We start from the raw sequence: 14023 nt of genomic DNA, 5'->3' as shown, positions 1-14023 counted from the left end.
TCTGTTGGATATGTGAAGAAAAGGAGAGAGATAGTCAAGGATGACTCTGAGGTTGCAATCTGAAGAGACAGGGAGGATGAGAGCATTATCCACAGAAATAGAAAATGGAGGAAGAGGGAGAGGCTGGTTTAGGAGGAAAGATAAGGAGCTCTGTCTTGGCAGTGTTTAATTTTAGGTTTATGGAGCTGGTGAAATACATAGCTAGTTAAGTGCTACATTCAATATTTAACTGGCTATGGTATGTGGTTGTCTTAGCTAATTAAGTGCTGATTTTGACACTTAACCTGATTCCCCCCCCTCAAAAAAAAGCAAAGCTGGTTTCAAGTTAGATGCTAAGCATTTTCAGCGGTGCTCTCTGATTAAAGTGCTGCTGAAGATCCATGGTTAGCCTCAAACAAGCGATTTAACCCGCTAGGAGCCATTTCTGGCTAGTTAAATCGCTTTGAATGTCAACCCCAAGATGTTTTTTTGAACCATTTCCAAAATAAACTCTCATTTCCTTTTGTCCTGTTTGTCTTGAATAGATTGTAAGACCCATATGTTTTGTGCTGATGCCTGGACATGACCCAGCATTGAATGTCTGTGTCTAATTCAGCATACAGCTGTCAGCGGCTTTAAAAGCGCTGACCACTGCAGACTTAAGTATTGTATTTATTAAGTGTTCCATTGCTACTATGCTGACATTGTATTATACCTATGTTATTTGAACATTCTTCCATGTTGTTATGGCACTGTTTGTATTGCACTGACATTTATCGTATTTATGTTATGATAAATGTTCTGAAAATGGGGGGAGGAGTCAAGATGGCGGCAGCGTGAAGCCGGCGGTTTTACCAGCGGTCCAGGAGATTTTTCTTCTGTTGCTATCCAGAATGCCTCATTCAAAATGGAAGAGCAGTGTCCGTTCTGAGCCCACTGCAGTCCGGACCTCTACCTCCATCCAAAGATCTATTCTGGACTTTGCCGCAGCTTCCTTTGGCCCCGAAGTTCCGGGAGGTAGGCTTGGGCTATCTCCAGCCGGAAGAGCGACTGGAGACTTCGAGCAGGAGGTGTTTCTCTCCCCTCCAGAGCCTGTTCCGCCCCCGCCCCCTGCTTAGGAACTCACGGTCCTATCGGAGGCTCCCTTTGCCGAAGCCAGCGCTGGGGAGACCCCGTATCAGGGGCTTGGAGCTGCAAGGATTGAAGGGGAGCAGGGAGCAGCGTGAGCCAGCACTGGGGCTGGCTCTGAATTAACAAAGTTAGAGGCGGTCACCCTCGAGAAGATTTGGGACTCTCGAGCGGTTAAACACCCAGGTAGCCAGCTGTCACTTTTTTTTAATTGGCCATCCCAGTCGATGTTGCAGGGTTTTCTTTAGTGAATCATGTCCCTGACTATTTTGCATGCCGTTGCCCTCATTTGCATGTGTGGATTGGAGGATGGTCGGAAGACAGGTAAGTGAATCGGGCCAGGGTCACTAAGGGGTCGCAAACCGATTGGTACATGATCGGTTTGCTTTGTGAATCTAGTTTTGTTCGATGACCTTAATAAGTATATATTACAAAAAAAAGGATAAATAAATTCAGTCAAGCAGGGATTGTCTCTTTACCTGTTTGTGCACAGTGTTGCATATGGTAAGTAGTGACAAAGTTAAGAGAAAACCCGGAGATCAGTTGAAATTTAAAGTTTATTAAAATTTGGTTAACCAGGAGTGACGTTGAAGAAATTAGATGGGCATTAGGAGACAATGACTGTGTCTGAATTCAGGAATGCATGGGATCTTTTAGGGCGAGGAGGAGATAGTGGATGCTGCAGACAGGCACACTAGATGGGTCATTTGGCTTTTATCTGCCATCATGTTTTTATCCTTATCTACTGTCATTTTGTCTGTTTCTTTGTTTTCAGGGATTACAAATTGGAGATGAGATTATTGAATTTGGTTCTGTGAACACCAGCAACTTCCAAACACTACAGAACATTGCCACAGTCGTGCAGCACAGCGAAGGGGTGAGTGTTTACAGAACAGTGCCACAGTCATGCAGTGCAGCAAAGTGCCTTCTCCTGATTTTCTGGGCACTTGAGAACACAAATTTGTTTTCATGTATCTTCAGCCAGTGAGATGCTGCAGCTGCAAATCACTGAAGAAGACATCCACTGGGAACATGCAACTAAAGCATTATTTATTTATTTGTTTTTAGTATTTATATACCACTTATAGCCTAAGGGGCTCATAATCGAAACGGAAATACATCTTAAAAACCGGCCTAAATCGGCACTTGGACGATCAGTAAGACAAGTTGTCCAAATGTCGATAATCGAACCAGGTTTTAGACGCATCTCAAAACGACTTAGGCCTCTTCAGTGCTGCAGTACGCCCAGAGCTAAAAGGGGCGTTTTAGGAGGAGTGGTGAGGGTGGGATTTGGGCGAGACATGGGCCGACCTAGACTTATTCGTACTGCAAGTATAACCGAAAGTTTAACGAGGCTGCCTAGATGGAACTTATACGTAGCAACTTAGGCAATTGAAAACCAGGTCTAAGTTCCCAGAAGGTATCCAAAGTGACCAGATAATCACTGTAGAGACGTGGTACAGACCCCCACATACTCTCCCAGTGATCAATGACTCCCCTCACCATAAAAATCATAATAAAAACTTTACATACCTGCCTCCAGAAGATCAGCAACTGGCATAGGAAAGCCTAGTACAGCAGAACACAGGTGGCTTAAGTAGTCTGGGGCCATTGGGGTTGTAGACAGGTGGGTTTAGTAGGTTTTTGGGGGCTCACCATAACCTATAAGGGAGTTGTAGTGAGATATTTATATGGCATCCTTTTTGTGAAGTTCGCAGCAGTGCCCTGTAAGGTACCCCACTACTGTGTTGCCATGTCTGGGTATCCAGTCCATCACTTTGCTGGCCCCTCCCACATCCAAAAGGTCTTGTTCTTGGTGTTTTTGACTTGGATGAATTTTTGGACGAGAATGGGGTATAACGATAGACAACTTAGCGGCCTGGCCGATCAAACTGCTGGACGTATAATTAGATGATTTTTGAAAAAAAAATATTTTGGACGTATTTTTTGGGAATGGACTTTAGACACTGCCGACTTTGGGCGACTAGCAACTTAGGCCCAAAACGGACTTAGATGTTTCTTTTGATTATGCCCCTCCATGTGGTTTACATTCAGGAAGTCCCAATGGGCTCACACTCTATCTAATGTACCTGGGTCAATGGGGGATTAAGTGACTTGCCCAGGGTCATAAGAAGCAGTGTGAGATTTGAACCCACAACCTTAGGGTGCTGTGGCTGTAGCTCTGATCACTGCCACACACTCCCACTAAGATAAGATTTTACTGAAACGTTTTCAAATGATAAAAGGGGGACAGCCTTTGATGGATGGTCATTTTAGAACAGGGATTCTTAATCCAGTCCTCAGGACACACCTAGCCAGTCAGGTTTTCAAGATACCCACAATGAATATGCATGAGTGTGTGTGGTGCAATGGTTAGAGCTACAGCCTTAGCACCCTGATGTGGGTTCATATCCCCCACTGCCAAATATAAATACCACATAGGATATAAGTGGTATACAAATAATTAAAAGATAAATAAAATATAATAGTGGTGCCAGCCTTTTGAAAATGGTGATAAGAGTTCAAAAAAGCGTGGGATAAACATAAAGGATCTCTAATTAGAAAATGAAGGATGTAAATTAAAGAACTAAGGCTGGTATTGGACAGACTTGCACGGTCTGTGTCCCATATATGATGATTTGGTGTAGGATTGGGCTGGGGAGGGCATCAATGGGAACTCCACTAACTTGGAACATGAGGATGTTACTGGCCAGACTTTATGGTAGATATCCTGCAAACAGGATGGGAACTCCACTAACTTGGAACATGAGGATGTTACTGGCCAGACTTTATGGTAGATATCCTGCAAACTGGATGGTTGGATAGGCTGGAGAGAGCTTGGACGACAACTTCAGCATTTGGAACCTAGGACAATACCAGGTGGACTTTACAGTTTATGACCCAGAAATATCAAAGAAGAGACAAGTTAATTTAATCATGTATTTGTAATGGGTATAACTAATGGGCAGACCGGATGGACCGTCATTTACTGTGTTACTGTGAGAGAGATTTGAATACAATGGAGGTAGTACAAACAGTTTTATCTCATGCATATTTATAGTGGGTATCCTGAAAACCTGACCGGCTGGGTGTATCCCAAGAACTAGGTTGAGAACCCATTTTAGAAGGATTGCATTGGGGATGCTTTTATTTGTGTTTGTGCAATTAGCAGTGGTGCATGACATTTTATTTATGTTGCAGAAATCACTGAGTGTGACAGTGATTCGTGATGGCAAGAAATTACATTTAGGGCTCATGCCCCAACGATGGAGTGGGAAAGGACTCCTAGGGTAAGCTTTGAATCTTTTAGCTGGTTTATGATCCTAAAATGTGAATTTGTGCACTCATTTATTTTACTCAGTAGAGGACCGAAGAAGGAAAACCATATAATTACATTACATTAGGGATTTCTGTTCCGCCATTACCTTGCAGTTCAAGGCGGATTACAAAAGAATTATCAAGGAAGTATTACAAAAAGATCTTACCAAAAATAGATTTGGTCATTTTCAAAGAGAGTAAGAAATGAGTATGGTTATTTGTTTAGGGTAGTTGGCTTTAGTGAGAGGTGGTGTTTGATACTTGCGGTGTTATTGCTTTTCCAGGGATTTCTTGAATAGTATGGTCTTTATTTCTTTTCTAAAAGTTTTGTAGTCTAGGGATGCTGTCAGTAGATTGGCGATTTGGTTGTCTAGTTTGGCTGCTTGAGTGGCTAGCAGGCTATCATATAGTTTTTTCTGTTTGATCTCCTTAATTGGGGGGTATGAGAATGGGGTGTGATTTTTCCTATGTCTGGTTGAGGTGTTGTGGATGAGGCGGTTGTTCAGGTAGTTTGGACTGTCTCCGTATAAAGTCTTAAATAGTAGACAGTAGAATTTAAATTGTATTCTTACTGGGATTGGAAGCCAGTGCGATTTGAGATATGCTTCTGTAATGTGGTCATGTTTCTTCAATGAGTAGATGAGTCTTAGTGCTGTGTTTTGGATTGTTTGTAGTTTTTTTGTTATTGTTGCAGGGCAGGGGAGATAGAGGATATTACAGTAGTCTAGTAGGCCTAGTATTAGGGACTGTACTATGAGCTGGAATTGTGATTTTTCGAAGCATTTTCGAACTTGTCTTAAGTTTCTCATGATTGAGAATGATTTTTGTATTGTTTTATTGATTTGCGGTTGCATGGTGCAGCATTCCTAGTAATTTTAGGGTGGGTTGTATTGGGTAGTTGATTGTGTTGATTTCAATGTTGGTTATGGTTGGTATTTTGATGTTTTCGAGGAGGATGAATTTAGTTTTGTCTGGGTTCAATTTCAGTTTGTGATCTTTCATCCAGGTCGCTACTGATTTTAGTGTTCGGTGTATTGTGTCATGGAGGGTTTTGGTTGATCGAAGGGTATGAGATGTCATCTGCATAGCTGTATGAGGTTATGCCTTGTTTGTCCAGGTGGGAGCTGAGGGAGGCAGTATAGAGGTTGAAGAGTGTAGGAGATAGAGGGGATCCCTGGGGAATTCCTCAGGAGTTTGACCAAGGTTCAGATTTTTCTTTGTCTGATTTTACTCTATAGGTTCTTGATTTTAGGAATCCTTCAAACCACAAGTATACTTTATCTGTGATACCTATTGTATCTAGGATTTGTAGTAGGATGCTATGGTCCACCAGTTCGAATGCAGCGGTCAGGTCTAGTTGTATGAGCATCATTTTTTTTCCTGTGCAGAGATGTTCTCTGGCTGTGTCTAAGAGAGATCCTAGTAGTGTTTCTGTGCTAAAGTTGGTTCTGAAGCCGGATTGCGTGGGATGGAGTATGTTTTGGTTTTCTAGGTAATTGGTGAGGAATTTGGCAACTAGTCCTTCTTTTATTTTGACATAGAGTGGAATAGAGGCAATGGGTCTGTAGTTGGATGTTTGGTCTATTGGTCCTTTAGGGTCTTTGAGGATCTGGGTGATGATGATTTCGCTGAGGTTAGTTGGGTAGTGGCCACTTATGAGCATGATTTGTATCCATTTTAGAAGAAAAGCACGGAATTTTGTGCTGGACGTTTTTAGGAGATATAGTGGACAGTTGTTGAGGTCACAGGATGCATGGCTGTGTTTTTTGTAGTATTTGTAGAATTCGGGCCATTGAATGTTGGGGAATTGAGACCATATTCTGTTTGCAGCAGTTGAATATCTGTAGGGAGAATTGAGATTTCGATAAGAGGGGTAGGTGTGTCATTGAGGGTAGCTCTTACATTTGTGATTTTATTTTGGAAGTGTTCTGTTAATAGAGTGGCTGAAGAGGGAGTGGTATTGTTAGTGGTCAGGCAAGGTTTGTTGTCAGTTAGGTTTTTTAGAATTTGGAATAGTTTTTTGGTGTCTTGGGTTTCAGTGCCTATAGGTTAGTGTAGTGTGCTTTTCTCTTGTCCTTTAATTATGATTTGTATTGTTTGCTGATTTTTTTTCCAGGCAGATTTTGTATGATCCGAGTTCAATTTTCTCCATTTTCTTCTAGTCGTCTACATTGTCTTTTGAGTTGTAGCAGTTCAGAGTCGAACCATTGATCTGATCTTCTGCTGGTTCTGGTTTTGGTTTGCAATGAGGCTAGTTCATCAAGGGTGTTGATGCATAACCTTTCCCATTGTGAGATGAAGTCCTCGGGGTTGTTTTCTTGAATTGTTTCATCTATTTTAGTCTAGAATTTGGAGGGTTCAATGTGTTTGTGTGAGGTGTATGTTACTTTATTGAGTTTTGTTATGTTTTTTTTTTGTTTTTGGTCCAGTTGATGTTGAAGGTGTAAGTGGATCTGGATCTGGACCATGTTCCGTTAGATGTATGAATTTCTGTTAGGGATGGTTGGTGGGCCATAAAGGCTGCGATATCAAGTTGGTGGCCTTTTTCATGAGTTGTTTGTGAATTTAGCATTTGGAAGGATAAGGCTTTGAGAAATGAGAGAAAGATGTCTACTTGTTTGGATGATTGGTCTTCTAGGTGTAGGTTTAGGTCTCCTAGGAGTAGGTTGTTATTAGTGAGTTTTGGTATATGAAGTCTTCCACTTCAGTTCTTGCTATAGACCAGTTTTCCGCCACTTTGTAACAGAGCATGCAGTTTAGTGTGTCTTTTAGTGTGGTGCTTGAGAGTTGGCAGACTAATAGGTCCATGTATGGGCTAGATGTTTTTTTCAATTATATTAAGGGTTAGGTCTTGTTTGATTAAGATTGCTAGTCCTCCGCCTCTTTTTTTCTCTCTTGGATAAGCAGTCAGCATTACCAAATTGAAATGCTTCTTTTGAAGTGACCCCTATCCCATCCTAGTGTGCGAAGTCCCTCCCTCTTTTCCCTCCTTTTTACAATTTTATTTTCTTATTGTATTTAATCTCTCACCATTTCTCACTTATTCCTTTTGGTACCAGTAAGTCTGCATGTTTTGTCGCCCCCCCTCTATTTTTTTACTTTTTATTTTATTTTTAATAATACTTGATAATTGTAAACCGTTTAGGTATGCTTTTGATAAACGGTATATCAAGGATTAAATAAACTTGGAAACTTGGAAACTTCTGTAGCTGAACCAGTTTGTAGAGTCAACAATTAGGAGAAAGCTAGAATACCACAGAGGGGAACAAATTGCCGGGTTGGAGCGGTCTTTTTCTTTTTTTTATGACTTTTTTTTTGTATATAATATTTATTGATAGTCTCAAATGAAAAAAAGGGAGTTAGGGTAGGAGAGTCGGAGGCTTCATGGATGGGTGTTTTCCTTGTTTCCTTTTCTTTTCTTTCTATATCTATAGAAATTATTTAATTAAATCCAGAGATTAAAGTATATCCAGAATAACAACATATAACAAATAATCCAAATTGCACAGCACTTCTAGCATTACAATAAAACCTTGGTTTACGAGCATAATTCGTTCCAGAAGCATGCTTGTTATCCAAAGCACTCATTTATCAAAGTGAATTTCCCCATAGGAAATAATGGAAACTCAGATGATTCGTTCCACAACCCAAAAACTTTACTACAAAATACTATATGTACGTCTATTGCAAGACCTCATTCATTTAGAACAATCACTACACTCCTGCAGCATCAGAAAGAGAAGAATCATCGGCTCAGTTGTGATGATGTGATGTATACTGTATGTACTCATATTGCAAGACTTTGCTTGTTTAGAACAGTCACTACACTCACACTTAGATTACTGCAATCTACTTCTAACTGGCCTTCCGCGGTGCTGCCTCTCCCCTCTGCAATCTCTGCTGCACACTCATCTTCTACCAACCTTACTACATTCAAATCACCCCTCTCCCTAAATCACTTCATTGGCTCCCTATCCGCCTTCACATACAGCTCAAGCTCCTATTGCTGACCTACAAGTGTGTTCATCCTGCTGCCCCTCAATATCTCTCCTGTCTTCTCTCTCCAAGAGAACTCCGTTCTGCAGATAAGCTGCTCTTAGCTGTACCCTTCTCCTCCACTGCCAATTCCAGACTTCGTTCCTTTCATCTAGCTGCCCCCTATGCCTGGAATAAATTGCCTGAGTTTGTCTGCCAGGCAACCTTCTCTTACCTTGTTTAAAGCAGACTGAAAACCCACCTTTTTGATCTGTGTTTTGCGAAGCAGATTTGATGTTTTTATATCTTTTGTATTGTAAGTTAAATTTTTAATGTTCATATTTTAACTGTGAATTTACTAATTGTGTAACTTGCACAAAACTATAGGATGTAGCAAGTAGGAAATTTTTAAATAAATAAAATAGCCTTCAATCCATAACCCTACTGCCCACCAATCCAGCCAGCAGATTACCGTATTTTCACGTAGATAACACGCACCCGTGTAAAACGCGCACATGGGTATAGCACGCGAAAAACAAATTTATGTACAGAAATTTTTATATACCGCGCGCACCCGTATACCGCGCATGCTGCCCGACTCTCCTTTCGCCCGCCCCGACTCTCCTCTGGCCACCCCGACTCTCTTTTCGCCCGCCCCGACTCTCCTCTCCCCCTTGAAGTCCTGTCCCCACCCTGAAAGCCTGATGCCCCCCCGACGTCCGATTCACCCCCCCCCCTCGCAGGACCGCTCGCACCCCCACCCCGAAGGACCTCTCGCACGCACTCCCACCCGCACCCCCACCCCGAAGGACCGCTCGCACGCACTCCCAACCGCACCCCCACCCTGAAGGACCGCTCGCACCCCCACAGCCTCCCGACCCCCCCCATCATGTAGAAGCTCCTACCGATGTCCTGCTGCTTCCTCTTGGCCGTCCCGACTCCCCGACACAATCGGGGCAAGAGGGAGCTCAAGCCCTCTTGCCCCAGCCAACCGCGGCACCTCCGACACGATCGGGGCAAGAGGGAGCTCAAGCCCTCTTGCCCCAGCCAACCGCGGCACCCCCGACACGATCGGGGCAAGAGGGAGCTCAAGCCCTCTTGCCCCAGCCAACCGCGGCACCCCCGACACGATCGGGGCAAAAGGGAGCCCAAGCCCTCTTGCCCCGCCGACTCCCCAACTCCCCGACAATATCGGGCCAGGAGGGAGCCCAAGTCCTCCTGGCCCTGGCGACCCCCCCCCCCCCGCTAGTTGTTCGGGCCAGGAGGGAGCCCAAACCCTCCTGGCCACGGCGACCCCCACCCCGCACTACATTACGAGCAGGAGGGATCCCAGGCCCTCCTGCCCTCGACGCAAACCCCCCTCCCCCCCAACGACCGCCCCCCCAAGAACCTCCGACCGCCCCCCCCCAGCCGACCCGTGACCCCCTGGCCGACCCCCACGACACCCCCACCCACCTTCCCCGTACCTTTGTGTAGTTGGCCGGACAGACGGGAGCCAAACCCGCCTGTCCGGCAGGCAGCCAACGACGGAATGAGGCCGGATTGGCCCATCCGTCCCAAAGCTCCGCCTACTGGTGGGGCCTAAGGCGCCTGGGCCAATCAGAATAGGCCCGGGAGCCTTAGGTCCCTCCTGGGGGCGGGGCCTTGGGCACATGGTCGGGTTGGGTCCATATGCATCAGGCCCCGCCCCCAGGTGGGACCTAAGGCTCCCGGGCCTATTCTGATTGGCTCAGGCGCCTTAGGCCCCACCAGTAGGCGGAGCTTTGGGATGGATGGGCCAATCCGGCCTCATTCCGTTGTTGGCTGCCTGCCGGACAGGCGAGTTTGACTCCCGTCTGTCCGGCCAACTACACAAAGGTACGGGGAAGGGGGGTGGGGGTGTCGTGGGGGTCGGCCAGGGGGGTCGCGGGTCGGCTGGGGGGGCGGTCGGAGGTTCTTGGGGGGGGCGGTCGTTGGGGGGAGGGGGGTTTGCGTCGAGGGGAGGGGGGCCTGGGATCCCTCCTGCCCGTAATGTAGTGCGGGGTGGGGGTAGGGGGTCGCCGTGGCCAGGAGGGTTTGGGCTCCCTCCTGGCCCGAACAACTAGGGGGGGGTCGCCAGGGCCAGGAGGACTTGGGCTCCCTCCTGGCCCGATATTGTCGGGGAGTTGGGGAGTCGGCGGGGCAAGAGGGCTTGAGCTCCCTCTTGCCCCGATCGTGTCGGGGGTGCCGCGTTTGGCTGGGGCAAGAGGGCTTGAGCTCCCTCTTGCCCCGATCGTGTCGGGTGTCGGGACCGCCAAGAGGAAGCAGCAGGACACCGGTAGGAGCTTCTACATGATGGGGGGGGGGGGTCGGGAGGCTGTGGGGGTGTGAGCGGTCCTTCAGGGTTGGGGTGCGGGTGGGAGTGTGTGCGAGCGGTCCTTCGGGGTGCGGGTGCGTGCGAGCGCTCCTTCGGGGTGGGGGTGCGAGCGGTCCTGCGGGGGGGGGTGTGAATCGGACGTCGGGGGGGGGGGAACTATGTAAAAAAAATTTTGTACAACGCGCTCACGCGTATAACGTGCAAGGGTATGCGCAGTACGTAAAAACCACGTATAACGAGCGCGTTATATGCGAGAAAATACGGTAACTGTTCCCCTTAACTCCATAACCCTACTGCCCACCAATCCAGCCAGCAGATTAACTGTTCCCCTTAACTGGCAACCTGTTTGTCTCGTCTGTTTAGATCATAAGCTCTTTCAAGCAGGAACTATCTTCTTTGTGACTCTGTATAGCAGTGTGTAAGAGTACATCTGGTAGCATTGCAGAAATAATTTGTAGTAGTAGTAGTAGTGTGAAGAGTTTCAGTCTTTTGGAAGCAGAGCTGAGATTGTGATGTCATAATGCCTCATTCCAGCAGTAAGTCAACCTCATCAGTGATGTCACAATGGCTCGATTGTTCTGTAACTCCCCTTTGCCTTCCAACCCAGCCAGAAAATTAACCATTCCCCTTAACTGTATCCATGACATCCTGTTTGTCTGTCTTGTCTGCTTAGATTGTAAGCTCTTTTGAGCAGGAACTGTTTTCTTTGTGACTCTGTACAGCACTGTGTACGTCTGGTAGCACTAGAGAAGTAATTAATAGTAGTAGTATATCAAATCCCATCCCCATTCCCTTTCAGTGCTGATGTTCCTCAGGACCACAAAAAGAGGAAGTCAAGCCACTGAAAGCTCTTAAGTTTCTATAACAAGAGCCTTTAGTTGTTTTACAAAAATGTTAAATTCCTGGATATAAGGAATGGGTGCCTATTAACTCTTAGAATGATCCCAACCTTTAGCACTTTTAGTGATGTTTTCCAACTTGGTTAAAGATGGGCTTTTCTGTTAGGAATACCATATTATTTGTTATAAAAGGCATTGTTAAACACTTAGTATTTTATTTTTTCAGGTGCAATATTGTTCCATTACAAAGATGAGTCAGAGATGAGAACTGATAAGTTTCTGCTTGCTTCAAGACTCTGGTACAATTTGAACATATGTTTATTGACACTGGAGTAGCCATACAAGTGGATCTGAGGTTTAATCTTCAGGCTTGGGAAGATGTTGCAAGATGTAGAGGCGTTGGTGACCACAGGGAATTACTTGACCTGCAGGATGCGATGCGCACATTCTGTTCTCTCTGTGCTAATTGTTTTGGTGTTATCTCCTGATGGGTTTGTTCACATTTTTCATAAGGGAAATAAAATTTACCAATAAAGGTATATACTTGTGGAAGTTTAAAATGCTTGTAAAAATTAATTTGTGTAAAAATAATTAGAAAACATTTGGAAAAAGACTGAAAAAGTCACTGTACTTTGCTATCACAAGATACATACATACATGTACGTGACATGAAGTATAACCATAATCACATCATACAGTTCAATATGATATATTCTGAAATGAAAGCAATGAGGAAAAGCTCCATTATGTGAATCAAAACCCCAGTATTAGCTACAGTCATGGTGCATGGGCTGGTTGGGCCACTGGGGCTTCCACATATCTTAGAAGCTGAAAGCTATAGGGCCTCCCAAGGTAGATAGTCTGACATCTCCATTGAAACCTAACAATGGACCACCCTTCTGGGCAGCAGCAGATGGGCAGTGTTGGAGGCGGAGGCTCGCATATAATGCCACAACGGTGAGAACATTGAATTTATACTGTGCAAAAAAAAGGCCTTGCAATCTACTTCTGTATTCTGCCACGAAAACGTGATGATGCTCACCAAGAGACTAGGATTCGAACACAATTTGATGGCACCTAACAATGGGGTCCTTTTACTAAGGCATGCTAGCCATTTTAGCGCGCGCTAAACGCTAAAATGTCTATTATAGTCTTTGGACGCTTTAGCATTTAGCGTGCGTTAAATCGGCTAGCGTGCCTTAGTCAAAGGACCCCAGTGTTTTCTACCTAAAAACTATGATCTCAGTTTTTACTTATGCAAGGAGTAAAAAATTATGGTTGTGATGTCATTCACCCAAACATAAAATAAATTCAGCATTTAAGGGAAAAGAATTGCCCATTTCCAATTTGTTCAGTAGACAGTCCATGCTATTATATTTGTATAGCCCAGTGGTCCTCAACCCAGTCCTTGGGGCACCCTTGGCCAGTCAGGTTTCAGGATATCCACAGTACATATGCATGTATGGCCTCCATTGTATGCAAATTGATCTCTTGCATATCATTGTAGATAGGCTGGTGGGTCCTAAAGACTGAGTTGAGAATCCCTCTTTAAATACTTGATATTCACAACCAGGTGGGCAGAGTGACTCCTTACAGGAGCAGATATTAGCATAGACTTAAATGATGATCCCACCATGGTATGGCAAATTTGATGCTGGCAGTGACGTTACACAGCTTAACAGGATTCTGTCTCCATGGGGCTAATTTTGTAATAATGCACCTAGGCATTCAAGACATATGGGTGTCTCTGTTGCGCCTGTTGTAGAGCTGACATGAGCAGTGGCACCCTCTGTATGCTTGGCGGCCAACACTACCTCACTCGACTGCAGGGCCGCACTAGCAGCCTCTGTATGCTTGGATAGAAAGGAGAGAGGGGCCAAATGCTATATGGAAATGGGGGAAGAGACAGAGGTGGCCAGTGCTGGATGGAAGGGGAGAATGAGAGGAAGAAGATACTGTTGGAAGGGGAGAGAGAGAATGGGCAGATGCTATATAGAAGTGGGAAAGACATTCTGAGTAGAACAGGGAAGAGGGCAGATATTGGGAAGGGGGCAGAGAAGAGGGGGATGATGGCAGGGGGAATTGAAAAGGGAGATGCTGGATGGAAAGGTGAGGGGGCAGACATTGTATGGAAGGCAAAAGATACCGATAGGAGGGAAATATTGATGGAAAGGAAGGGGAAATAAAGGGGAAAGAGGCCTGACAAAAGAGGGAGACAAAGGCCTGGATGGAAGAGGGGAGACATATGATGGAAGATGAGGTGGAAGGGAAGATGTATAGAAAGGAGAGGGGGGAAATGTATGGAAGTGGGGGGGGGGGGAAGATAGAAAAGGGAGATACTGATGAAAGGCTAGGCAAAGAAAGTGGGGGTGTTGGATGGACAAGGGGAGAGAAAGGAGCAGATGGTTGGGGGTAGACAGGAGGAAGATGATGATGGATGGGAAAGAAA

General features: G+C 45.3%; 1 protein-coding gene across 1 annotated transcript in view; it reads left to right on the top strand.

Annotated features, from left to right (window-relative positions):
• The window catches only part of PSMD9 (proteasome 26S subunit, non-ATPase 9), a 31217-nt gene extending 19091 nt beyond the window's left edge, over positions 1 to 12126 (top strand). The window contains exons 4-6 of the mRNA XM_033956027.1: positions 1883 to 1984; positions 4309 to 4397; positions 11801 to 12126. Of these exons, the coding sequence (XP_033811918.1) occupies positions 1883 to 1984; positions 4309 to 4397; positions 11801 to 11828 (219 nt within the window). The 3' untranslated portion in view covers positions 11829 to 12126. The remainder of the gene's footprint in view (positions 1 to 1882; positions 1985 to 4308; positions 4398 to 11800) is intronic.
• The last annotated feature ends 1897 nt before the right edge of the window (positions 12127 to 14023 follow it).

This window comes from Geotrypetes seraphini, chromosome 8 (assembly GCF_902459505.1).
Source record: "Geotrypetes seraphini chromosome 8, aGeoSer1.1, whole genome shotgun sequence".
NCBI lineage: Eukaryota > Metazoa > Chordata > Amphibia > Gymnophiona > Dermophiidae > Geotrypetes > Geotrypetes seraphini.
The sequence above is the reverse complement of the archived record's forward strand: the minus strand, read 5'-3'. Positions and strand labels throughout refer to the sequence as shown.